Source organism: Aphelocoma coerulescens, chromosome 5 (assembly GCF_041296385.1).
Source record: "Aphelocoma coerulescens isolate FSJ_1873_10779 chromosome 5, UR_Acoe_1.0, whole genome shotgun sequence".
NCBI classification, from domain to species: Eukaryota; Metazoa; Chordata; class Aves; order Passeriformes; family Corvidae; genus Aphelocoma; species Aphelocoma coerulescens.
The window spans coordinates 34,182,140-34,207,435 of record NC_091019.1 but is presented as its reverse complement, the minus strand read 5'-3'; the positions used below and the strand labels follow the sequence as shown (position 1 = coordinate 34,207,435).

Below are 25,296 nucleotides of genomic sequence, written 5' to 3'. Positions count from 1 at the left end.
AAAGGTTAACTTACCTAGTTCTAATCTCCAAAACTAGCAAAGTGTGAATCATGCATTGTGTAGGTTCTTTGGTAGAATTATCTTTTAAGCGATCTTAGTGTAAATAATTTCAAGAAAATATAAGGATTTATCCTCTAGCACTTTTTTTCACTATGATTCTGCTGCTACAATGCAAAAAGTACACCAATTTCTTGTTTACCAGATAGGCTTAGAGATATCTGAGCTAGTGAGACTGAATCTCCTTGTCTTCAAAGTGCTGTCGTCTCTACAGAAAGTTCACAGAGGTGGGCTTTTCATTTTTCTGCCTTAGATAAGGAAGGTTTGAGGGAGGCTCTTTGCTTAGTGTTTCCTTCTGCTGTAGCTTGGGAAATTTTTTGCATTTGATTCCTCTTGACTGATTACTCTCAAACCTGAGAGCAGGATGATAGATTAGACTTTCTGAAGCTTAAGAAAACACTTCATTTTGAGCTACCTTCTGACCCCAAGGTCAGCAAACATTCCTTATCCTCTAGCCCAGGCTACTGGCATGAAAAGAGGATCTTTGTTACTTAGCAGTCCATCTGTTAGTGCTGTTTGTTCCTAATCCTTTTGACTGTAAACTCTTAGTGATCTCCCTAGGAACCAACTGTGAAGTCACAAATAAGGCTGACTTTAGATGTGAATGGGAGTAAAATTTAGCATCTGGAAAAGAAAGATAGTATTTTCATGTAAATGTTCTTTGATGGAAAAGTAAAGTGTTACAAAGACAGCTTTTTGGAACTGTTTAACTCTTTAGTGCTGTGTACTTTTTTGAGATTTAACCAGATTTGACCATAATCTTAAAAGGTAAACAAGGCTCAGCTGAAATTAACTTGGCTGCATCAGTTCACATAAGTATGTACAGCTAATACAAATGGATGGCCTATGGCATCACATTCTAACTTTTTAATATGTCAGAAGCCTAATACTTCTGTCTTTGTGCTTAATAGTTAAGCATACATTATTTTTCAGACTAATCTGCAGTCACAGAGGGTGCTGCTTCTCCAGGGCACAGACAGTCTGAACCGAGCCAGCGAGAGCATCGAGCGCTCGCACCGAATTGCTGCTGAGACTGATCAGATTGGCACTGATATAATCGAAGAACTTGGGGAGCAGCGGGAGCAACTGGAACGCACCAAGAGCAGGGTAAGCCGGAAACTGGGCATTGCTTTGAAACAATCTGATGTTATTTTAGTGGGAACTGTATGCCAGTAGTTATTCCCAGGGACCGACCTAGGCATCAAAATCTGATTGGATATTTCTACAGACCAAATCCAGGCTGCAACATTTCTACACTGTTCTCATAAAAGGAAAATAATTACTGTAGAAGGGTCAAAAGCATGGTGGTCAAATGTCTGCTGCTGTGTCTGTGCAAGAGTGGAGATTAGACCTATAGACCTGCTAGAAAAAACAGCATTACTAAAAATGTTACAGATTAGAAAATTGCTAAGGAGTTGCCCGTCATTAGATTACTAGTAAAAGTTGAGATTTTGGAAGCAGTTAGCAAGCTTTTGTAATGAAATTAATTTAGTAGAAGAGTAATTACTTAATTACTAGCTTTCCAATATTTGCAGGGAGGGAGAAAATGTTGTCAGACAAGATGTCTGTTCCTCATCCTTGGTTCAAGAAGCTCTGCTTCTACTGTGAAAGCTTCAAAAACTAGTTCACTTGTTTTGTGTACACACATATGCAAAACTGACAATTTGGTTTTTGAAGTAACAAACGGATGGGATTTTGTGTGTGTGCAAGGGATCCTGAGTGTAAAGCTTTTAGGTGAGTGACTTCAGGGGACACTGAGTTTGGCAAATAAGCACACTTGGCCAAAACAAAAAGCATACCCCTGCTCTTGGGAGTTCTCTCTACTGATTGCAACAAGCCTGTAGCTTTTTCACGTGAGTAGTTCAGTGATTTCAGTCAGAATTTGATTTGTCCTGTTCCCAAATTTGGGTTAGAAAGCAGGAACGGAAACTGATCTTAAGATTTGTAGGTATAGTTTTTGTCCTTCATCTAATAAAAAGCATGACAGTCCTTCAGGCGTCACAGTCTCTGAACAGATCGTTCATAGAAGCATAGAATTGTTTAGGTTGGAAAAGGCCTCAAAGATCATTCAGTCCATTAACCCATCACTGCTGTGTACATCACTAAAACTGTGTCTGTGACTTCTGTTGTGAGCCTCTTAGGCAAGGAATTGGGGAATTGCGTGAACCACGCATTCCAATTGGAAACAGACTTTCTTCTTTCTTGCTCTTTCCTAGTGAAGGTTGGAAATCTACTAAGCTTGGAATGGACTCGATAGTTTTCTTCCGAGCTTTGTCCAGCCCGTCTCAGTGCAAAGTAACATCCAAGCAGTTTTGCAGTTGAGGGCAGTATTTTAAACTACAGAGGAATTGTGCAGGCAGGTGTCTGATGTAAGTGACCTGCCTTACCCTTCAGTTGTAATGGTGAAATCTTACCTGGAGACCAGTGGCCATGCATCATGAATTGTGCCTGTGAAGCAACACCTTTTTTAGTTGTCTTTAACCTCACTTCATTACATGCTTAATAGATGACTGGGTATACTGGACAGTTCATTCATAGCAATACAAAGCTGAAATGGATTATCCACTAACAGCTCAGATCTTGTACCCACTGGGTCACTTAGACTTGTCAATGCAACACAGTTCTTTCTTTGCTAGAACTTGAGCAGGATTTCAAACTGTTTGATATGCACTGAGGTGAACACGTCAGTATCACTTTCTTCTGGTGTTAACAAGTAGAATAATGAAATGAAATTTAATGAAAGAAGCTAATATCAACTTTCTGATATTTCTATATTAATTAAAGAGGCAGAAAGTGGTCTCATATTGCATATCTTTGTATGTATCTAAGGGAAAGTATACACAAAAGTCTTAATTTCTCCTCAGAAAAGAGGCAATGCTTCCAGCTGGTATTGTGGGTAGAAAACAATGTTGTCTCTCAATTTTGAGAGTACATGGTCATCCTTGGTCCCATAATTAATTACAGCATTTCAACACCAGCTGCTTTCACATGCATCTTCCCAGAGTTGATGTGTGCTTGTTTAACTGAAAAGTAACTTCTGTCTCTCTTCAGTTGGTGAATACAAGTGAGAACTTGAGCAAGAGCCGCAAGATTCTACGTTCGATGTCCAGGAGGTGAGTGGTGTGACTGACAGCAGCACGTGGTATTGCTGCCTCTGGATGGAGTGGAGAAAAAGGAGTATCAGCTGGGACTGCAGGGAGGTTTCAGGGAATGCATAAACAGAATGTGTGCCCACATGCAGATGCTAATTTGTGTGTTTCCCTCTCTGGTAATGGCTTAGTGGAGTACAGGCATTGAACACCACTGAATGTGTGCTGTTCGGTCAGGAGGATGTGGGGTCTTTAACCATCCCAACCATGGTGAAGACAGAACCAAGTTACAGTGAATTGCTAATGGTGCCTTCAGATGCAACCCATTCAGGTTGGAAAAAGCTGGGCCATAAATTACTGCAGCACTGGGCGAGTTAGATGCCTGATGACACAGACAAATCTGTTTAGCCCACACAGGAGCCCTAGAGCAGTTAGTCCTAGGCTGGCCCATGAGACAGTCTGAGCCTGACCCTACACTTTCGATGACTAAAGCCTTGGCTTCTTAAGGGGATTTGCAGTTTAGCTATATTGTTTAATTAGCCTTAAAAACTCAGTTCACAGATTATAGTCCCAGTAGGTACTTATCTCCTAACAACCTTTCCTTTATGCCCATTGCTAAAGGAAGTTGTGATAACTGTCAGTTTTCACTAGTAAAAGTACATTATTGAGATTTTAGTTTTCCTTCAACCATATAATTCCAAGTAAAAGCACCACAATGAGGGTTTTTTAGCACAGGACTTCAAGTATTGTTTTCCTCTTTGCTTAACTGAAGGAGTAGGCATGTATAGAGCAATGATCTGCCTTCTGTGGGACAGGGGAAGAGGAACAGAACTGAAATAGGAGATTTAAAGAGAATTTCCAGGAAAACACGAGTAGTGAACTACTGAGTTTGGTCCTTTTTGCTTGTTAAGAACTATTTGAAAAGCACAGTATGGTCTTGCTCAAACTGGGAAGGTAAGATGGTGATCTGGATCTACAATCTGCTTTCATAAACAAGGTGAAAATAAAAACAAACTTGGATTTTTATTTTTTAACTCCAGAGTAACCACTAATAAGTTGTTGCTGTCAATTATCATCATCCTGGAACTGGCCATCCTAGGAGGTGTGGTCTACTTCAAGTTCTTTCGCAAGAAATGAGCCTTCAGGACCAAGATGAACTTTTCCACTGATGAGGAACAGGATGGGCTGTCTGCTCCCTTTGACTGTCTGAGGGTTGAACTGAGTCATGAGACAGCACATTCAACTGAAACTGTACTGACACTTGAAAGACAGAGGATGGGAGTAAAAAGAAACAGGCTTGAACCCCTGGTAAGATTAATAAGAAGGTAATAAATATTTTATTGTCTCATTTTGTATATACTTAACTAAATGAATAAATCTTGGTATGTAATAAAGTAGCCACTGATCAATGGAAAAGCTAATTCATTTAAAAATTGAGAAGTTAACAGTATTTGCCAAGTGTTGACAATCTATCCACTCAAGTGCCTCAGCAGAGCTCTGTAATGTCCAATATACCCAACACTTTGGGTTCCTAAATCCTCACTTGCTCTTCACTGTCAGATTCATCTGGAGAGCTGGGTGTTGGGAGTTCATCAAAAGCGATGTGTGCTCCTTCCCTTGTCTGCCCAAAGCACGTTGCTATCACATCGACTGCAAGGCGAGCAGTTGCTTTCACTGCCTCTTGAGAAGCTCCGAGCAGTGGATTGACTTCAACCATGTCTACAGCTGAAAGCATTCCTGTGAAAATGATTTACAGCTTTGTTACTCTGACAAAGGGTACAGTCTTTTGCAAAGTTTTGTTTGCAGCCTTTTATTCATTGCAGCAAGTCTGGTATTTGGGTTTGTGACCTACTCTACCCCTTAGACAAGTAAGATTGGCTTTCAAGTGAAGGATGAGGTTATTGTTCTCAGATGCAAATTCATGTTTTTAATTTGTTTTTTTCTTACGTCATCACTACCTCACTCATTCATGCTTTCAGCATTCAGTAAAAACGTTTGATGTTGCATACACATTTATGAGAGGAATGTTTTCTTCTCCCACTCCAAAAATGAGGGGATATAAAACAGTCTCACTTCATATTCTTTTGCCATCCTATTAATGAATTTATCAACTATTGTCTGGTTGGGATTTTTTTTAACCTTCTTTTACTAGAAATAATATTGTTTAAACATATTAAATAAAAACTCAGTGGTAATAAGATGAAAAGTCCTCATATATTGAATCAACTGCAGTATATTTTATGAAAGCTTGATTTGTTAGCCTTGGAACCTAGAATGGAACTTCAAACTATTTAAGATTGTTTGCACCCATTTTTGTATTCCAGAGGCCCATTTTAACATCTCTCCTCACGTGTTTAGGATTAGGGAACAGTTTAACACGTTTTTGACATTAGTTGTTAACATACTGTGTATTTTATTTTCTTTTGCTAAGTTGAAGTTGTTGATAGTTATGCTGCTTCCAATACCAAGGGAATTTCCCAACCCTAGGATTTCTTTTTCCCTTACTGAAGGTTGAATTGACTTTGCAGGCACCTTTGCTTTGACTGCACTTACTATCTATTTACACAGGAAAAACATAACCAGTATGAGCTCTGTGTAGTTTGTCCTGTCCTTGCTTAGCCCCATACTGCTGGGCAGCTCCTACCTGTGTTGTGTATTTCCTCTGTGATGTACATGCCTTCTCTGTAAGTTAATCCACCTAGAACAGGAGTCCCCGTTGCTGGAGCCAGTGAGGGATCAAAAGCATCAATGTCAAAACTCAGGTGAATTGGTCTCTGTCTCCTGAGGCAGAATAAAACAAGAAAAGCCATCTTAGAGCCTTAAACTTTTTCCACATTTCTTACTGTCCAGGCTAATCAGCAAAGAAGCATCAAGCTCCTTGAACCACGTCTCATATACAGTAAAAAAAAAAAAATTCCTTCTAAATATCTTTGGACTCTGAAACATCTCATAGCTCAAAACTCTCCCCAGTACACACTGGGAAAACAGAAGTTTGTCTTTCTAGCCTCACTGAGCATCTATTCAGTGAGGATTTGGTTGAAGATAAATACTTCAGTTCAAACCATCTCAACTGGTATTTGTCATCTTACTGCAGTGATGTAGAGAAGTGTCGATACAATCCAGCCTTTTCTCCTTTTGTACAGAAAGCCAGGGTGAAGGCTGAAACACTAAAGTGCATGGCAGCTAGGATGGAGGAAGCACTGAGCTCAAGGATTTCACTGACAGCTCATCAAGATGAGCATTTTTCAGGTCAATACTTAAAGGCTGTCTCCAAACCCTGCCATGTAGCCTAGCTGATGAAGTAGTAAAGATAATCTCAAACCTAAAATGTTAGTTACTTACTATATCATCTGCCAGTTGATGACAGCTTAATAAACTGGACACTGCTTGTCACTCACATGAATTATTTAAGTGGTAGACTGCGTACTTCCAACTTACTGCAGATGCTCAGTAGGGAGAAGCATCTGGATTACCATCTTCTTTACTTGGCACAGCTGCAGCTAGGAAGGGTGAGCACACCTTTAGAAAACAGTAGCATGCAGCACAGGTTCTAACCTGTGGTCAGAGGTTACCCTTTCTAACTGACCCTCTCCCAGCTCCTAGACCAGATTTGCTCCCTGACCTGGTTCCCCAAACTTGAACAAGAGTAGCAAAGGTGGTAGTAGTGAACTGCAGTAAGGGAGTGGTTAAAGTGAACTTTACCAGCTACATTGGCAGTAGCAGCCACCATCAGGACATTGTTTGTGAGCCCTGTCCAAGGAGGAAGCCATCAAATGCTTCCACCTCACATACCAACAGCTCAATTCAAGTTGCTGTATGTATTTTTAAAAGTATAATGTGTATCTTGCACTCTGAGTTGGTTCAAACATCTTGTCAAACTGCGGAAAAAGCAGAATTACTTAACAGAACCAAATAGCACAAAACAGAGCCACAACTGTAGTGAGTCATATAACCTGTCTCATAGCCATCTGCCAAACTCTGAGATGGTTCCAGTGCTGAGACTTTCCTATGTACTGCACGCTGCCACAGTCCTGTATGGCTGCCTTACATCAAGTGACCTTCACTTAAATAAATTTCAGGAAAGTAGACATTCAACAAGAGTAGTTTAAATTAGATAATAGTTTGTTACCTGCCCATCAGTTGTTCAAATGTTCTTTCCATAACTTTGCAAATTCCAAGCCGATCGATATCCCTCATGGAAAAATACTGGATGTCAAAGTTCTTCAAAATATAGCTGTGAAAATAATTTATTTAAAACAATCATTACTGGTTTAAGCTGAAATCTAGCAACCCTTATGAACATGATTTCAAGCTCATTATTTCAGCCTTTACAAAAATTGGTTAATCCAAACCAACTTACTACTCAGCAGGATCCACATCCCTCAAACCAATGTACACAATATCAGATGCTGAAAGGCAGGGCTTTAGCCAGGAAAAGCCAGGAAGTTGTGGTACCTGCAAGCAGAGGTTTGGTATTAGGTCAGGTTAATGACATACCTAACAAAACGCTATTTAATGCTTCCCTGAAAACTTTGTATTGATTTATAACATCCTTTCTCTCTAAACAGAGAAACTTCTGCACTTGAAGGTTTGGCTGATTTAATCAGTCCTTACCTTCATTCCTACGTTCAACTCAGGTAAAGTGATACAACTTTATCTGAGTTGAATGTTAATGGGTGAAGCTTTTAATTCGTCTACATTTTCCAGTTTGAAGAGGAGGAGGAATAAAAAGCCCAAATCCACAAGCAATAGGTAATTTGCATCAGTGAGTGTAAGGAGGAATGATGAAGTAGATACCCAGATGCAGATCACTTACACAGGGCACTTAATGGTGGTGCTCTGTAACTTACACAGTACATGATGCTTAAGTGGAAGAATGAAAACCAAGGCACCTGTTTTTAGGAGAACTGCCAAAATCATGCAAACTTACAGAAACAGTAATAAAGATGGATAAATTCGAAGTGGGAAGTTGAAAAAAAGGAAAAAGAAAAGAGGAGAAAAAAGCAGGGAAGAAGTTGGGTCTCCACAGTGGGCTACATCATGCTGGATGTTAATGCAGAATTGGAGTAGGTCTAAGACAGCAACTGAAAGATGAGGTCACAATTTTTCAGCTTTGGTAATTAAATAGTCACGGTATGGAATTATAAAATCATGCAGTTAGTAACATCTACTGATTTTAAGAGTGATTTAAATTAACTCAAATTTCTTTTCTTCTCCCAGCTCTGAAAATGGCTACAGCCAACACAGCTGTCAAGCAGCTAGAAGGTTTTGTTTCCCTCTTAGACTTCTCAATTACTAATTATATTCTAGTTAGTTGAATGTTTTTAAAGGTTAACACACCCATAGCTGTATTTCATTACATTGGGTTAAATTAGCATAGATTATAAAAGTATTTGTTACTCTAGGACAATGACCTGAAACTTCTCCAGTCATAAATTAAGAAGAGGGATAAATGAATTGGAGACCACTAGGAAAAAGAACTCAGGTTTCAAAAATGAATTCTGCAAAACCCATCACCACACCATAAACTGGGCATAGTAATGATAATATTGTCAGATACTCTCTAGTATCAATGATTCAGTAGATTTAATACTGCAATTTCAATTACAGCTCTTTGTTTGTAAATAAATAAAATTAAATGTATTAACTGCCTTTGGCAGGTTCTTTGCTTTGTTACAATGAAAAAGGAGTGACTGACAGTAGAGCCAGAGGTGCAGGCATTTTCATGGGAAGGTATTAATAGCAGCTTGTGAGTTTGGATGGTTCCAGGAGCCCTGAAGCAGTCAGGAAAGGATAATAAATAATTTGTCCTGTTGTCAACTCAACTGCTGACCTGGATGAGAGTAAGAGGGTGAGCCGTGTGCACTTGTGCACACATCATGGTTCACTCCAGATAGTCAGAGGGGTATTAGCCAGAAAAACTACTGTCAAAGGCACATTCTGCTACTACAGCTAAAGAGCTCTTTAAAAATTCACACTGTTGAAGAAGCCTTGTGGTACCAGCAGCACTTGTGTTGGTTTTCCCCCCTCTAAACAGGAATACAGTAGGGTAAGCAAAGCCTGCTGAGTGAGTGCACCTGCACAGCCAGGCTTTGTGTCAGCTGCTTCTGCACAGGCATCCTGACTGCTGGAATTGAGGTGGGCTTGGGACAAGATCCCATACCCAGCACCATGCCCGAGTAGCTTGTCACTAAGCATAGCCTAATCTTATTTTTTCTTTGCTACTGCTGCTGGCAAGAGAGGCCTGCTCCCTCACTGACCCCAGAAAGCTTACAGTATTGTTTTAGCATGAAAAGAAAAAAAAAAAGTTTAAAAAAAATTACTGCTTTTCTATGCTGCTCAGGAGCTGGAACCCAGCACACCAATATCTCCTCCTTCCTCAGCTATCAAAGAACTTAGGTTTTGTTCTGTTCCCACCAAGCCATAAACTGTTCACCTTAGGTGAGCTCTAAAATTCACAACATTTTCTCTTCTTCTTATGTCTCCTGAGAAAGTATGTACAGTTGTCAAAAAGAAAAAAAAAATCACCCCCTTTAACTTATGGACAAAAAAAGTAGAAATACCATAACCTTTTGTATTAACCTTTTCATGTTCCGGGGGTGTTCCAAAAAGCCCCAATAGTTTTGCATTACTTTGGGAATTCTAACATGTTTGGAGGGATCACATAAGAATGACTAGAAAGAGTAAAGTATGTAAAAGCACCAATTTATTCTACTGACTTGTGAATGAAAATCATTCAAAAGAATTTGCAGGAGAAAAAGCAGAAGAGCTTTATGAGATGACTGCAGTATTGCCATGCTTAACAGGAAGTGATGCAGTGGTACCTTCAGTAGCCATACAGATTTAAACATACTTGTTCTTGCTTGGAAAGGGCTTATTTCCAGCAACACAGCATCCCCAAATTTATCAGAGAGAAATGAGAAATTTAAGAGTAATAACTAGCAATGCAGAGTGCCAGAATAAAACAGTCAGGTTTTCTGCAGCTCCAGCAGCCATTCTCAAGATGCAGTTGCTGATCCTGCTCCCACTCTCCAGCCTAAGCTTCAGCAGAAGCAGATTGTTCTATCCCGGTTCCTGCTGCACAGGTGCTGTAGGTCCCTGTAGAGGGTGACAGCCCACAGCTGAGCCAGGCAGGGTACGTAGGCCTTAGGTCAACCTACTGTTTAGCATCTTGACAGAAGCACAAATGGGGCATGCTCATTCCATGTGCCCCAGGAAACAGCACTCTGATAATTTGACCTCTTTCCAAGACAAAGGCTCTCTAAAAGCTCACTGCAAGCAGTTACAGCTACTCTGATTTGTAATATTTGCAGTGGAGCCAATGCCAGAGCAGCCAGTTAGGAGAGATGATGCAGGAACAGCCCCTGTCAGGCCCCAAGGTTGTCAAAACATGGAAGAGCCAAACTAAGCAGAAGCAGCATGCAAGGTCTGCAGGAACCAGCTGTTCCTGGAGGTGAGCTCAGCTCGGCTCTCACAGGCTGGGCCAGGGGGAGGTTCCTGCTCCATTGGTAGCAGTGCTGCCATTGCCCAGCCTCACCAACAACCCTGCTCCTGAGGCAGGAGCAGCACCACAATCAGCTGCTGTGTGCAGCAGGTGGGAACCCTGGCTCACTGTGCAGCCCACGAAGGTGCAAACACAAAAGAAAGCTTTTCCTCATTTGCATTCCTAAGTGTGTCTGTATCTGTGTTTATATGTGTTTGTGACACTTGTATGCATGTGTGCATGTGCACACGTACACACACAATAATACATATTTTTCCTTGTACGCTGATAGAAAAGGTCTGCATTTGCAGCAGGTAAGAAAGTACCTCACATCAGCAATGATACAATGCTCTGAGTTTGCTATGTAGGATAACTACAATCAGGATACTCACTTTATCTTGAAGCTCCCTCAGGAGAAATGAGAGAGGTTGTCCATGGAGGCTTCCAGACTGAGTTGTGAGAGGCGTGTTGATATCGGCATGTGCATCCACCCAGATCACTCCGAGGTGTGGGCACTGCCGTGCATGGCCACTAACAGAACCAAGTGCCAAGCTGGAAGTACAGTAGCAAAGTCTTTAGTCACCATTTCTCCTTCAGAACAACTACAAGGACAATGGGAAGTCTCTGCAGCTTCAGCCATGTTACATTTCCACACATCAGACATCTGTGACAGTAAAGGGAGCATCCCATACAAACTGCATGGCTGCTGCCATGATTCCAGGAGTAACTCTACAGGTCTATAGTGACAGATAAGCCAGAGCACTCTGCTGTCTCTTCTGTCACCCTTCCCACACACTTAATCTTCACCTGCTCTAGATACAAATGCTCTAAAAAACCCTTTTATTATTCTACTCATGACACCTTCCCCCACAATTCCTTCTTACATGCCCTATCTTTTTGAACCAATTCTCAGACCAAAGGTTAGTTAAAAAGAGGAAAAATATTCATGTTGTAAGATCTATTGCAAAATTGTCTGTGTGCAGGCATTACAACCCCATCCTAAGAGGTGACAGGCGAAAGAGACACGTCACTAAACATTCAGCAATAAAGAAACTGAGCAGTTCCTCTTAAGGAACCTGATGACACAAACTTTCCCAAAGAGGAAAATCTCATTTGTGTGTCTACAGATCACAGACCAGTCTGGAACTAAGCAGTACTCTCTTAGGAGGTCAGGTTTCTGTAGCTGTCTTCTATGTTCCACCCTAAAAGCTCCTCCCTAAGGTATTGCCAGGAAATGACCCCGAGTTGTCCCCCCAGTCCCCCTTTTTTCAAAATTAAATTCTTGCACTCCCAAGTGTCAGCCTGCAGCATGAACCATTAATTGTTTTTAGGTCAGCTCACCTGTGATCACCTCCTAAAGTCACACATCTGTGTCCAGCAGCTACTGCTCTGCTCACTGCATCAGCCAGCACCTGGCTGGCCAAGCCCACTGACCGCGGGTATAAAATCAGGTTGTTGTACAGTTCATCGTTGGGAACTTGAGTGAAATTCAAATCTCCAAAGTCGTGCACTTGGCATCCTGGGAACACAGCAACAAAAGGAGAAAGTGACTTATTTAAATAGCTTCCCAGGGAAATGTGCAAAATCAGTTCAGCAAGTATGAAAGGAACAATGGGAAAGGAATGGATCCACTTGACTATTTGCATGGGATGCAAACTGTCACAGCATTACAAATTAGAAAGTTTAAGACAACATTATCAGCTTAAGAGAGCTTTAATTTAGCAATGAGCCATGCCAATCATAAAAAGTCACTTCGAAAGTTTGAAATTTTTATAATTATTTAATGATAAATTTTAACATTAAAAATTACAGCCTGTATTGCCTTCTTCCTTCCCATTTAGACAGATTGCATACAGCCTCAAATTAGCTCAATTGCTCAAAGATGTCTAGAACTACACATTTCACTAACTATACCTAAGTCCCAACAGTTATTTTACATTTTCAAGGCCCCCAAAAATCCAGGCACAAAAGTGCCAAGTTACCAATAATACAATTTTTTTACAGTACTTCCAGGCAACTCAATGGAGGATTCACTAGTGCTTTCTTTGGAGAATCTGTCCATTTTCTCAACACAAGATACTCTAGAAGGCATTTTAATTCTGGGACCTTGATCCCAAAGCTCTTTGAGATCCTTTCATTGCCAGTTACAGCTTGATTGGCTGTTGAAGTCTGAGAACATTCTGGGTGTAAAACTCAGCCTTTCCTCTCAGAGACTCAGTCTGAGACAGGCCTTTCACTGCAGGCTCTGATGAGGGCAGTAAAGGCCCCAAGGTATTTACAGCTACACCAGTAGTGCCTTAATAAGACCACCCTGAATACCAGTCATGCCTGTCCCATTTGCTCCTCAGAATCACTAGTCTGTTTGCAGTTCAAAGCATCCAGGCCAGAGCTTGACATTTTGCCTTCAGCCATTCTGTGCTTAGTGGGGCAATTTAAAAATTTAAGGCAAGTCAACATGAAGAAACAGCCTACTCGGGGCTCTGGGTTCCTGCTTAATTTGCAGTAAGCCATTAGTTTAATGTCTAGGAAACTGTCTCTGTGAATTTGCTTGGTGGATATTGCACAAAAGCATAGTTGAGAAATACATGACTGTTTTATAACTTTAAAAGGAGTTTTGATGGGTGAAATGAATGAAGGAAAGTTACTGAGTCACTTGTGCAGCACACATTTTATAGCAGGGACACAGCTGGGCAGATGCTGGGGTATTTGCAAATGAACATGTCAGCTGAGCACAGCTGCTCAACGAAGGACTGAATAAATGTCTCAACAACTCAGTGAGAAAACACGTTATTTGCAGTGACTCAAAGCAGTAAGCAGGACCATGACCCACCACTCCCTGCTTTTCAGAAGGCAACACCGGTACCCAACAGCATTTTTTTCCTCCTGTAGACAATACCTAATTAAGCAACAGGATGAAGGCTCTGGAGTTTCAAGCCTATTTTGTTCAGATTCGAATGTGCTATCTGATCTCTATGTGACCACTATATTTTCTACCCTCTGTTTTATGCTGCTGCTGTGCAGAAGCAGAAAAAAGTTGTGAATTCCAAGATGTTCAGTAAAGGATAAAAGTTTATTTTTTTATTTGTATCATCCTACAAGGCTACTTCTCCCACATACGCACACCGCTACATATTCCAGTATTTCAGAGTTTGATGAAAGTACATGAGCACGCCTGGGAGACAAGTTTTGGAAGTAAGACTTCAATGGGTATCAAGACCTTTTGGAGGCTCTTGTAAAAGGGAATAATATCTTTGATCTAAAACCTCTGACATCTGTGGGAAATAAATCTGCAGTTGGGAGCCATGTGCAGTGACTAACACATTACAGAGTGTAGTGGAAGAAAGGACTACAACTTAGGTTTTGTTCTCTCCTACAGGACATGCAAGCACATAACTACTTTTACCCATTAAAGAATGAAAAACAACTTCCTTTACACAAAGCTCCACCTTCAGATCAGTATAAAACAAAGATCTAAACATGCTATCTTTCACTGCACTTGAAGGAATCAGTTAAAATTCTCCAGGTTCAAGGCAGGCCACACATGGCAGATTCTAGCAAGTGTATTTAGAGAAGTAGCAAGTGTTTAATATTAAATTTCTGCTTTACCCTGCTCTCCTCCAAGTTCCCACTGTAGGGCTAAAAGACTTGGTTCAGCTTCTGAATAAAAAATCCCATTTTTTTCTTAGGATCACATCAGGTTTATACATCGTAACACTTTTGCAGTCCAGAATTCTGCAATCTTGTCCACTTTTTGAACATATGGTACTCATAATTCCCTCTTAATTATTTTCATAGAAAAGCCTAATGTCTGTTAAAGATAATAGATGCCTTCAGTTTTTGTTACCATCTTCTAAAGTTCAGATAGGATTCATGAATGTTGTAGCAGTTTCTTTTCTCAGCTTTGTGCATCCCTTGTCTCTAGGCCCACTGTTTTTATGTGCTTGCAGAGGACAGCTCAAGTTTCTCAGGTTGATAAGGAATGTTTTTCAGCCAGCTATCCAAAGGCTATCTGATTAAGATACAGTTAATCTCAGAAGTACACGCTAATCCAATACTCAAATGTTAATATCTTCTCTTGCTCTTATTTCTTTTAATTGTGCCTAGTATTTTGAAAACTAGGATTAAATGACCTTAGGGCAAAGGGAAAGCTTAGAGAATAGATAGTACACAGAAAGAAATTCACAGTACCTAGATACGCCATGTATCCCAAAGTGTGGGAAGTGTATATGCATGTGTACACACAGTTTTTCAGTTTGACCAGATACCAGAGATGAAATCAACATGCACATTTGTCTTAATGTTACTGAACAAAGAAAAACAGTTTAGTACATAAATAACTAATAATTTGACATAGCTTCTATTTATAAGCTATTAGTCTAAAAGACCTGAATTATTTTCCATTTCATCTGCCTGCTTGCACATAATTAAGTTTATTTCTTAAATCAAAGCTCTCTCAACTATGTTATTTTGTGCACAGAAATTGCTCAATGGATAGACATGCTGTACTGCAGTGCAGTCTGGTGGATTTTGCTGTTATTTGCCCATTAGTGAAAGATTTTATAATCTACCTCACCAAGCAATATCCACTTACTTTCTTTGGTAGTTGGGACACTCTTTATTTTATATAGATAATAATACTTTGTTTTATCAGATACTAATACAAACAAAACAGCTTTTTAAATCAGCAGAGAAAGTTAACATGAAGACTATATGGGGCCTTTTAAATGAAAATAGATTCAAGTTCTGAAAGGTAGAAAAAGCTATGGGCAGATAGGAAAGCCAGCTTCCTTACATTCATTAGAAAGCACAGCATCCACACAATTTGTCAGTGAAGAAGATCAGGTCTAGCCAGGATTAAAGTTCTTTTTAATTGAAACATAACCATAAGTGCCGGAGTAAACACCACAGACATTTTGCTAGTAACTAAAGAATATGAAATTAAATGTGATCAAGAGTCTTTTGTTTACACTTCCAAGCTCTAACAGAAATTATATTCAAATGAAAAATATATTATGTTTGATTCATTAATCAATTATCAACAGTGCAGGAAATTTATAATATCCAACATACAGGTCAGCTCCACCAACACTCTGGCTCAAGAGGAGATCTCTTCTTGAAGTGAGGAAAACAAAAAAGCAGGCCTGAATAATCTATTTCTGTTACAGAAGCTTGAAAGAGATACAAGGGAGATAAAGGTCAATCTGAGTATGAACACACAGTATAGTTACATAACTAAAATGTGCATATGCACAACAGTCCTGTCAGAATGAATGACCAGCATGGAAAGGCAGCATCTACAGTGCAATCCTCAGTGTTCAATGCCCCCCCTCTGACTGTCATCAACAGAGGTGCCTGCAGGCATATTTCAGCCAAAAAATTAATAGATTAGCTTGAAATAGTTTGCATAGTAGATCATTCCCAGGTTAACTTCTTTTGACCAGAACAGGTTAGGGAAAGATCACAAAGGCATTCAAACTGCAGACCAGGGGATGGACAGCTGTCATTTATCCAGCCTGCACAGCCAGAACCTTACTTGTATCAGGTAGAACAAATCCACATTTTTCCTACTTAGGAGCCTTAGGCTTAAAAATAATAAATAAATAAATAAATAAAAATTAAGAACATAGTTGAGCAAACAGTTCTGCATGCCTTTTCAAACAAGCAATTAATGTATCACTCAGGCTCAACTCAGTGATGCTTATAACTGGGACATAAGATGCCTTTTAGCCAGCTGTATGACAAGGCTGAAGTTCACTTCCTGTCAGAAGCAAAATACACAGAGGTAGCCAGCAGTTACTACAATAATTTCACTGCACAGATCTAGAGAATTCTCTTCTGTAAAAACAGGCAGCTCATGTCAGGTGGCATTTAACTGGAAGAATCAGGGCAGCAGCAGGGAAAGCCTCTCCCCCATCCTCCTCTACTAGGAAATTGCACCAGCAACAGAAGCAGCAAACTGATAGTGGGAGATTCAGCTTTCCAAACTCAAGCTGTTTGCTGACATTGCCCAATGGACACTCGCATAATAAATATAACAGTTCTCCGAGGCAGCAAACAGGAATCAGAACCAAAGCACATGGAATATGGGATAGAACTGATCTCTCAACACTGCAGGTTTACGCTGGGTATTTGTGAACTGGACATTAAAAAAGAGAAATCCTAAATGGAAAAGAATTCCTAGTGGGAAAATAAATCCTCTTCTGGGTGAACTACTGTCAAAAGAATCTGGAAATCCCACAGTTACTAGACCTTATTTCATACTATGTTATATAAAGCTGCTCATGTGAAAGCATCATTCCTGTAAACTGTTTTCTCAGATTGTAGCACCATTTACTAAATCACCGCAGACACTGAAAGGCTTTTTGGGATGCAATGACTATTATGAACAACATTTATAGGCAAACTTAACATTTTACTTCCCATGAATGAAACCAAGTTACCATCCTTCTTTTCAGTATGAACCCATTGGCTTATGGTGGGGATTTTGTAATCCTTTCTCAGAGACACTGTCAAAATGTTACACAACAGCAAACAAATGATTCAATTCATTATGACCAGTGCATACTGAAGCTTTTTTTTTAAAGACAGTTTTAACCCTCCAAAATTATCCTGAGCATGTGTGTGTTACAGCTATACAAATAAAGCACATACTTTCATTTTATAGTAATAGGAAATTAGGCTAGCAAGATTCCCACCATCTACTTCTCTTTAAACTGAATAGGTGTCTGCTGGCAGAAATCTACTGGATACAGGTATTTGATGGCTCAGTAGATTTCTGTCCACTCTAAAATTCCACTTCCTAAAAGGCAGGTTCTTGTTTGAGCAATTCCTGTCCTTTTATTTGAAATTTTGAAAGGTCTGATTTCAGACAAAGTTTCTATAGCTGTACATATTTTAAAAGCTTAATCTCCTACAAAAGCAACAAGCAAACCCAATTCCAACTGCTCTCCAAGTCTGTAGTCAAGACGTCCCTTGCATAAAGTGAGCCAAAATGTATTTTTCCAACCCCAAATCGAGTGGCCACCTCATTTCCCTTTGAAAACTGCTTATAACTTTAATCTCTTATGAAATTCAGTGCACTTGACCTTAAGAGGTCTTCAAAAACGTCAGTATCAGGTGTTGGGAAACATTTGCGCTGTGGCTTGCATCAGAGAGAAGGGTGTAGCTATTGCATCTGCCACACCACCACCAAACCCTGCAAATAAGCTTAACCCCAGACACAGTTCCTGATAACAATGGGGTGCTTACAGCTGTAAGGAATCGTAATGCCAAAAGAGCTTTCCTCAACAACAAGCACCTTGTGCTTTAGATTGTTACAGAAGTAAGCAGTTATTCTATTAGCTAACCCAGACACGTAACACTTGAGAGGAAGGGAGACCAGAATATATTAGGGATTACTGAAGTTCTCTTCCTCTTACCAGCTGCAAGAAAATAACATCTGACCACTTCAATTCATATACAAATGAAAAATCTGGTGGGTTGTTGGTTTGGGGGGGGGGGGGGGGCGGGTTTGTATTTAACTTCAGTGCTTCATTCCCTGATTTTCAGCAGGTGGTGTTACAACAGAAATTTCCACCTTTCATCCAAAACCAGTCCTCCATACCATATTCATATAAGCATATGCTTGCCATAGGTATCTTGGTCTTGAGAGTCCACAAGAAGATATGGGATTAAAGTTCCAAATGAGAAAGCAGTAATAGATCATGTGCTCTGTAAAGCAGATCAAAACCCAACTCATTTCCTAAGTTTCCCCTCTGTCATCTCACTTTGTGCCTCCCCCTAGTAACTCCACTGCTTCAACAGCATTCATAGTAAGAAAATAAACCAGGATGTGATCTAAATTTACTCCAATCCAGAGAGAATTATATAGGTGCAAAAATTCAGGTAAGCTATGTATTAAAAATAATTTTATAATAATATCTAGGATGAAGGGTATCACTATAAAACCAAAAAGAATACAAAACCCCCAGGAGCTCTATTCACTGGTCCTTGAATCTATTCTCCATTCATTTAAAGATTAGGAAGAAAATCAATTCAAATCAGGTTTTCCTGATCTTCATCAGCATAGCTTTAGTTATAAAGGTAGTTAAACTAAACTGACACACAGGACAATTACAGTTAAAGCACCAAGTGACATTTACCCCAAATTCACAAAGTTTCTTTTAAAGCCAATTCATACTGTGCAACCTTGAGTATGCACCAGCCAAATGGGAGAGGGAAAAACAAACATCAAATCGATGACTGACACAAAGCTTTCATTCCAAAGCAAAACCAAGCAGATTGTATACTCCATGAGCATGGGGAAGGGAAGAGAATATCAGAACAAACTGACTGCAAGGGCTGCTCTGACTCTGTATGTTTTCAGTGTTGGCATTTTTCTCCTAACTTCCAAGGCTACTTGTAATCATGCAAATATCGAAGGTACAACATTCCAAAGGATAAACCTCAACTCCTGAGCCCAGTTGTGCACAGCAAAGCCCACTCCCCCAGGGGAGCTTAGCCTCCCCTGCTCAAGGCAAGATAGCCAATGAGGTCTGTTGGGAAGAAGCAACCTAAAGACAGCCTCAGTGGAGGCCTCCTCAAAACAGCCCTCCTCCAAAACCCCAGCAGGGCTCCTTCTGCCTGCCAGGTCATCAGAGCCAGTTCCTGGCTGCCTTCCCTCACGGAGTGGAGCAGCACTTGCCCTTGATGCATTCTGAAAACGGGCATAATTTCAAAGACTCATTGCAAATGCCACTTACAATCAGCCCCTTTGGCTGTGCTTTGATTTTTGACAAACCACTGATCTTTGAAGGTAACCAATCATGGTTAATCCACATTTGAGAGGTAAACAAGAATAGCAGAGTCTCCTGGATCTTTATCTACCTCTGTATAAATAAAAAGAGCTAATTAAGTCTAGTTGCTGAAATAAGTTGCAGTACTACATAAGTATGTTTTACTGCTATTATTAAACAGAATTGTTTGGGCATGCTTGTGTCTAAGGGAAAGGAAAGAGAAGAGGACTGCCAGTTACCCATTCTGTTTCAGGGGAAAAGGGGGAAGAGGGTGTGCGTGGGTGAAAAATGCATTCCTATTTCTGCTTTGTAGGGAAGAAGAATTAGCTGTTAGTCTGACCTCTTTATGCTATATCCAAACTGATTTTTTTTCCTGAGAATGTTCCTAGCAAATTAATATTTAGCTTTGACAATACTAGCACCAGATGTGATCAGAAAAAAAAAAACAAACCATGAGCAGTAGCATTTCTTACCTCACCAATGCAGAGATCTAACTAAACAACATGCTGCTTAAATGCTAGGAGTTATTTAGAATTTTTCCTGTCTCCTACTTCAACTTTATCAAAAGCAGAAAACATGAGTCAAAAAAGCCAGATCTTGATGTTATCTATACAACAAATTTAGACTTCATTGGAATTCTAGACATTAGAGATATTTGACTGGCTCTACTAATGTCTTTACAAGTTTAAAATACTGAGTTTTGAAGAGAAACAACTGAGGTCAAAGCTAGTGCAAAACTAAGCTAGAATCTAATCCAAGAATTCAAGAATCCATTCCTGACAGATCTTGTTTCTAACATGTAAATCCAATTTTAATTCAACTACAGGGCACGCAGAATGGTTTATCAAATTCTCCAGGGATACAGGCAACTCTTTAAACACATTTACTGGATGGATTGATGAAAATTATTTTCCCAGCAATGCAGCTGTCACTCTTGCCAGTCCACATCGGCTGAATCTCCGCACCTATACTTATTTATGCATAATTGGTGCATAACTAAAAACCTGTTTATCTTCCTCCTAAACTCTTTACTGAAGATGATTTAGGTGGAAAAAGATGATATCTAGAAGCAGCTGCCTCATGATTTATTAAGACTGATACTAACCATATGAGCTATCCTGGTGAGACAGCAAAGTTGAATTGCTATTTTTGGCAGCAGATGTCAATAGGAGTCCAATGGTTTTGGGCAAAGCAGGAGCGTAACTCCAGAGACTCCAGAATCCAGGGGATTAACAGCTCCACGCCTCTTTTAGAGGAGGTTACTCCTTTCTGAGTCACTCCACTGACCTCATGAAACCTGCTACTGAAGAACTTTTTTCCGGTCAAACAAGAATGGCGATATGATGCTCATTCTCTCTGACAAGTATAGTTCTACTCTGTGTGTAAGCCATGTCTCCACAGTAACTCAGATCCAAACTTTGCTAATCCATTCTACAGTAACCCAAATCCAAGCCTGACTAAGCTCAGCAACCCAGCTGCAGCCAGTTCTAAATAAAGACCAAAAAAAATTAATTCAACAATCAACATACAAGAATGAGCACTTGGGAAGAAATCTTACACTAAAGTTGTTTCCATGCTAGCAACAGCAGAGGTACACTAAGTCACCTCAAAGGCTACTGTAAGATACAACAGCTATCTATTCAGTATTAAACTGAGTAAGGCCTTTCTCTCCTCAAGAGAGAGGACTAGGCAAAACTCTGGATCGGAGTTTGATCAGATTCTCAGCCTAATCTACAGCCAACAGGCGAGGCCTAAGAAATTCTCACTTTAAAATACTACATACTTTGCACCTTCTATAGCTTAGGCCAAATTCATCTGTCACGAATCTTCCCCACTCCTACCCAACAAAAATCCAAAAGCCTCCACATATTGCACCCATTTCTGTTTACTATTAGAGCAATACACAGCCCTACACACTTTGCACCCTTTTCTCCTCCATACCAAGGAGTTAGGGGTCTCTGTTTTCTCACAGCACTTTAACTTCTTTGGAAAGATGTACTTTAAGGTGGTAATAGTTTAGTTTTCCTTAGGAGAAGAAGCAAAGCCAAAAGACAAACATTGCCAAAGTGAATAAAAATCCCCACAGGCAGAGTCAGTTATATTTTAATTTACCCCTGCTAGACTTGCCCACTTGCTGCTTTTGGTGTGGGAGATGGACTCCTGCTACATTAACCCTTCATGAGTATACCTTGAGATACTACCGAAAGGTGGAAGTGTTCTCTCTGCTTCTAACAAGGGGAAGCAGAGTCAAATTGGTCGTTCAGATTAATCTCTGACAGTCTGGTACAGACTACCAATAACATCTGCCTCTGTGCTCCCTCCTTGGATTTCAGCCTAAGTGTAAATGAGCCGTTCACAGGCAGTCATTACTCAAAGCGGCCAAGAAGTTACCATACCCTGGAGGTATGGTCACAGAATCTTTCAAGGGAGAGATGCCCCCCCAAAAATAGAAATTGGAATAGCAGCTCAGAACACTGCAATAGGACTATGGAAGAACAGAAATTAGGATAGGGTCAAAGGAACAATAAAATTCCCACCTAAATACAACAGCCAGTGAAAGCAAAGTGCAAAACAATGCAAAAAGTGGAAATAAAGATTTAGTGTTCTCACTTTCTGATATGGCTGGAGCACTGTCAACAGAAGTCATTAAATCAGGCACACAACCTATGAAGAGCCACGTGGCTGCTTCATACTCAAAATAACAAACATAGTACATGCATCTTACTACCCAAATGCTACCTTTTAGAGGGCCCTCCGAACACCTTCATTTTATACAGGTTGAGTCGAACTTGAATTACAAATGGAAAATGAATAAATCAAACTTTAAAATTTCAGGCAAACAGAAGAGTCTGATCACCAGAAATCTCTTCCACTTGAAAGAAGGTGAGGGCAATTTTCAGAGTTACTGTTAATACAGGGGAATACTACCTCTTTCCCCCATCTGTACTTCTTTAGATGGCCCAGAATCCACCCTCACTCTTGTACTGGGAAGCATCATTCCACATTTGGCCTCATACCCGTTTTCAAACTTGTAATGACAAGAAAAAAATCAAGTTTGTAGCATTCTTTCCTATCCAAGCAGGGAATGGGGGCATGTAACAAACACTTTCTACATACACCCACATACACAGACCCTATTGTCACAAATGCCTCAAAACTAGACAATACAGATCAAGAAACACTGTACCTTAGACAAATGTTATTTCTTTTTAAAGGAAAAACCTGGTCTGCTGCACTATAATTTGCCTGTTCCTGGAAAACAATCAAGATCCCAGGAAAATTATTAACTCTTGTAATAAAACAGATAAATAGAATATCCAAATTAATAATGAGAATCATACTGTGGCTCCATTCATACTGTGGCCTTCTTAAAAGTATGAGAAGAAAATTCATAGTGTTAGAAAGACAAAGGAAGCAGCTAAAGTTTTACTGCCAGTTCAGCATACCACAGGACTTCAAGTAATGGCACTATTATAATAGTACTGCAGCCAAAGCTATCCTGGCATCCCAGGGAAGAAAAATAAGCAGCCCACACATTAAAAAAATCATTTGTTTCAGTTTACAACAAATATGTACAGTACAAAAGGCTATGTGGCAGCATCCTCCTCCATCTACCACCCTCCCCTCAAGCAAATTGTCTTTGCACTGTAAACCACTCCTCTGTGTGTGCTGGTGACTGTCATCCTTTCAGGATGGACCCTCACAGCAGAACCTCACAGCAGTTCTTAAAAGGACTGCAGACATCAACACCACCTTAAAAAACAAACCAACCCTACCCCAGTGGAAGAACATGCCAACAATAGGAAATTGCAACTGCAGAAGGAAGAAATCCCAGACCCTCTAAAAATTGTAAGGGAACAGCAAGAAAACAGCTCCACATACATTACTGATTAATGAGTAAACAACCTATAAGAAGCTAAACAGTGAAAGGATTTTTTTAAATTTAGTTTCGCTTGCTTCATTTCTATCCCCATAACATTTTGATACTGGAATCCAGAAAGGGCTTGAATTCCCCTTTCTTTCTGCCTTCTATAAGCCACTGTTGAAGTGAGCTTGTGTCAGGCAAATGAGAGGGTTTTTTCTCCTAGTTTTTAATTTTGTGGGGTTTTGTGGGTTTGGGGTTTTCTTCAAAGAATTCTTACAAACATTAGCTCTGAACCACTTGAAAGAGAACCCCAAGCCTTCCAGTATAAAAATTCTGTTATTGATACAAAATAATCTGCTGCCTACAATCTTATTTAGAATAGCATCTTCCTTTCAAACCTAGCAATCTGTTAGTTTCAAATAAACTTTAGGTTCAGTAACTATTCCAGTACAAAGAACCTCTTTTAGATGCCCTCTTCCACATTTGCTGAGGTTATAGATCATGTTCACTAGAATTCAAATATTGCCAAGCATGGGAAGTGTCTGTACTTTGCTCAAAACAAGAAAGGAAAAGAATACTTACTCATTTGGTTGCAAACTGGGACTTTTCAGCTTGTGAATCATAAGATATGCAGGATAAGCCTACAGGGCTGCACAGAACAATTGGTTCTGTTTTGAAGAGTTTTTACAATTCAGAATAAAATTGCTAGAGGGTTATTAGACAATTATCTCTGTATGCATCTAAACTCCACTGACACTAACCACCCAGGGAACAGATATTGGTTCTTTCTGTGGTTCAGCCCTGCAATCCATCCTCATCACACCGTTTTCAGTAACCCTTTTTAGATTAAAGTTTCTCCAAGACAGAGTTTAGCTTTACAAGTTTCTATCCCTCGTGTCCTGTTTCTAATAACTGTGATACAGCTTTTGGCAGGTCTCAGCTTGTAGAAGTAATAGATGTGAGTGCACATAATTAAGTGGATGGGTTTACATGCACAAAAAGACCAGAAACAGCCCATTCACAGGGTGGTACTTGCAAGCGTTTTCAAAGCAAGACTTCAGACAAGACCTCATACACAAAACTGAGAGCTTCTCCATAAAATTGTGAATTTCATCACCTGAAGGCTTTAGGAACAAGCTGCTAACGTGCACGGAAGGAAAACGGAAAAAAAAAAAGTGCAAAGCCCATACTGTGTGAGAACCCGAGGATCACAGTTACTTGTCTGGATGCCCTGAGCGCACACAGCGCCCAAACGTTCCAAACAGCCTCTCGCTTCCCCGGCTCTCCGGGAGTCACCACGGGAACAGCACACGCTCCATGCGCCGGAGAAGCGCCCGCTGCGCCAGGGCAGGCGGCTCGCGGTGCGTCCCGCTGTTCCTGGGCAGCCGGAGCGCATCGCGGCCGGGAAGCCGGGACCACCGGCCGCTCTTTGTTCCGGGGACCCCCGCAGGGCCCGGTGCGGCTCCTCCCGGTGCGGAATGCGACAAGCCTCTCCTTCCCGACGCCGCCGCAAAGCTGCGGGCATCGCCGGCGCCAGGGCACCGAGTGTTCCGTGAGCCACTGACGGCAGGACCCATCTCCCCCCACCCGCAGCGAGCGGCTGAGTCACGGTGCCCCGAGAGGAGAGGGGGGCGATGCGGGCAGCCCCGCAGCCCCCGCCGCCACCCCCGCCGCGCTGTGCTCACCGAGCCCGGCCAGTCGCTCCACCAGCCCCGCGGCACGGAGGGTAGCGGGGCCGTGGTCCACTCCCCGCTGTTTCTGCAAGACAAAGAGGGGGGGGGGGGGACGCGTCAGACAGCGCTGCCCGCAGCCAGGTATGCGAGCCCCGCCGGGGGAGGGGGAGCCGGGCGGCCGCGGCACCCGGCGCCCCCCGCGATGCCCACCTGGCCCCTGGAGAGCGGGGCTCCCACCAGCGCCACGGAGTGCGCCCGCCTGCGCAGCCGGAGCGCCGCGTCGGGCTGAGCGCGGAGCAGGCGGGCGAGGGGCCCGCGCAGGGCCATGGCGGGGCGATGCTGCCGCGCGCCGCCC

At 41.1% G+C, this 25,296-nt stretch overlaps 2 protein-coding genes across 2 annotated transcripts in view; one reads left to right on the top strand and one right to left on the bottom strand.

Annotated features, from left to right (window-relative positions):
• Nucleotides 1-4,562, top strand: part of VTI1B (vesicle transport through interaction with t-SNAREs 1B) — a 12,579-nt gene extending 8,017 nt beyond the window's left edge. Inside the window, exons 4-6 of the mRNA XM_069017648.1 lie at nt 991-1,164; nt 3,109-3,170; nt 4,187-4,562. Coding sequence (XP_068873749.1) covers nt 991-1,164; nt 3,109-3,170; nt 4,187-4,283 — 333 coding nt within the window. The 3' untranslated portion in view covers nt 4,284-4,562. The remainder of the gene's footprint in view (nt 1-990; nt 1,165-3,108; nt 3,171-4,186) is intronic.
• ARG2 (arginase 2) lies at nt 4,456-25,296 on the bottom strand. Its single transcript, XM_069017645.1, has 8 exons — nt 25,152-25,296; nt 24,954-25,026; nt 11,971-12,148; nt 11,022-11,181; nt 7,507-7,601; nt 7,276-7,380; nt 5,791-5,927; nt 4,456-4,883 (listed from the first exon to the last, which is right to left on the bottom strand). The coding sequence occupies exons 1-8, from the start codon at nt 25,266-25,268 to the stop codon at nt 4,678-4,680; spliced, it is 1,071 nt and encodes a 356-aa protein (XP_068873746.1). The 5' UTR covers nt 25,269-25,296; the 3' UTR covers nt 4,456-4,677.

Bases quoted from the DNA above. Each gene is read 5' to 3' on its own strand.
- ARG2 (XM_069017645.1), bottom strand. From the start codon at position 25,268: ATGGCCCTGCGCGGGCCCCTCGCCCGCCTGCTCCGCGCTCAGCCCGAC. The intron at 7,381-7,506 runs GTAAGTTGGTTT...TTATTTTCACAG, and splicing joins GATGTGGATCCTGCTGAGTA to CTATATTTTGAAGAACTTTG. The intron at 4,884-5,790 runs GTAGGAGCTGCC...TCATTTTCACAG, and splicing joins AGAGGAAATACACAACACAG to GAATGCTTTCAGCTGTAGAC.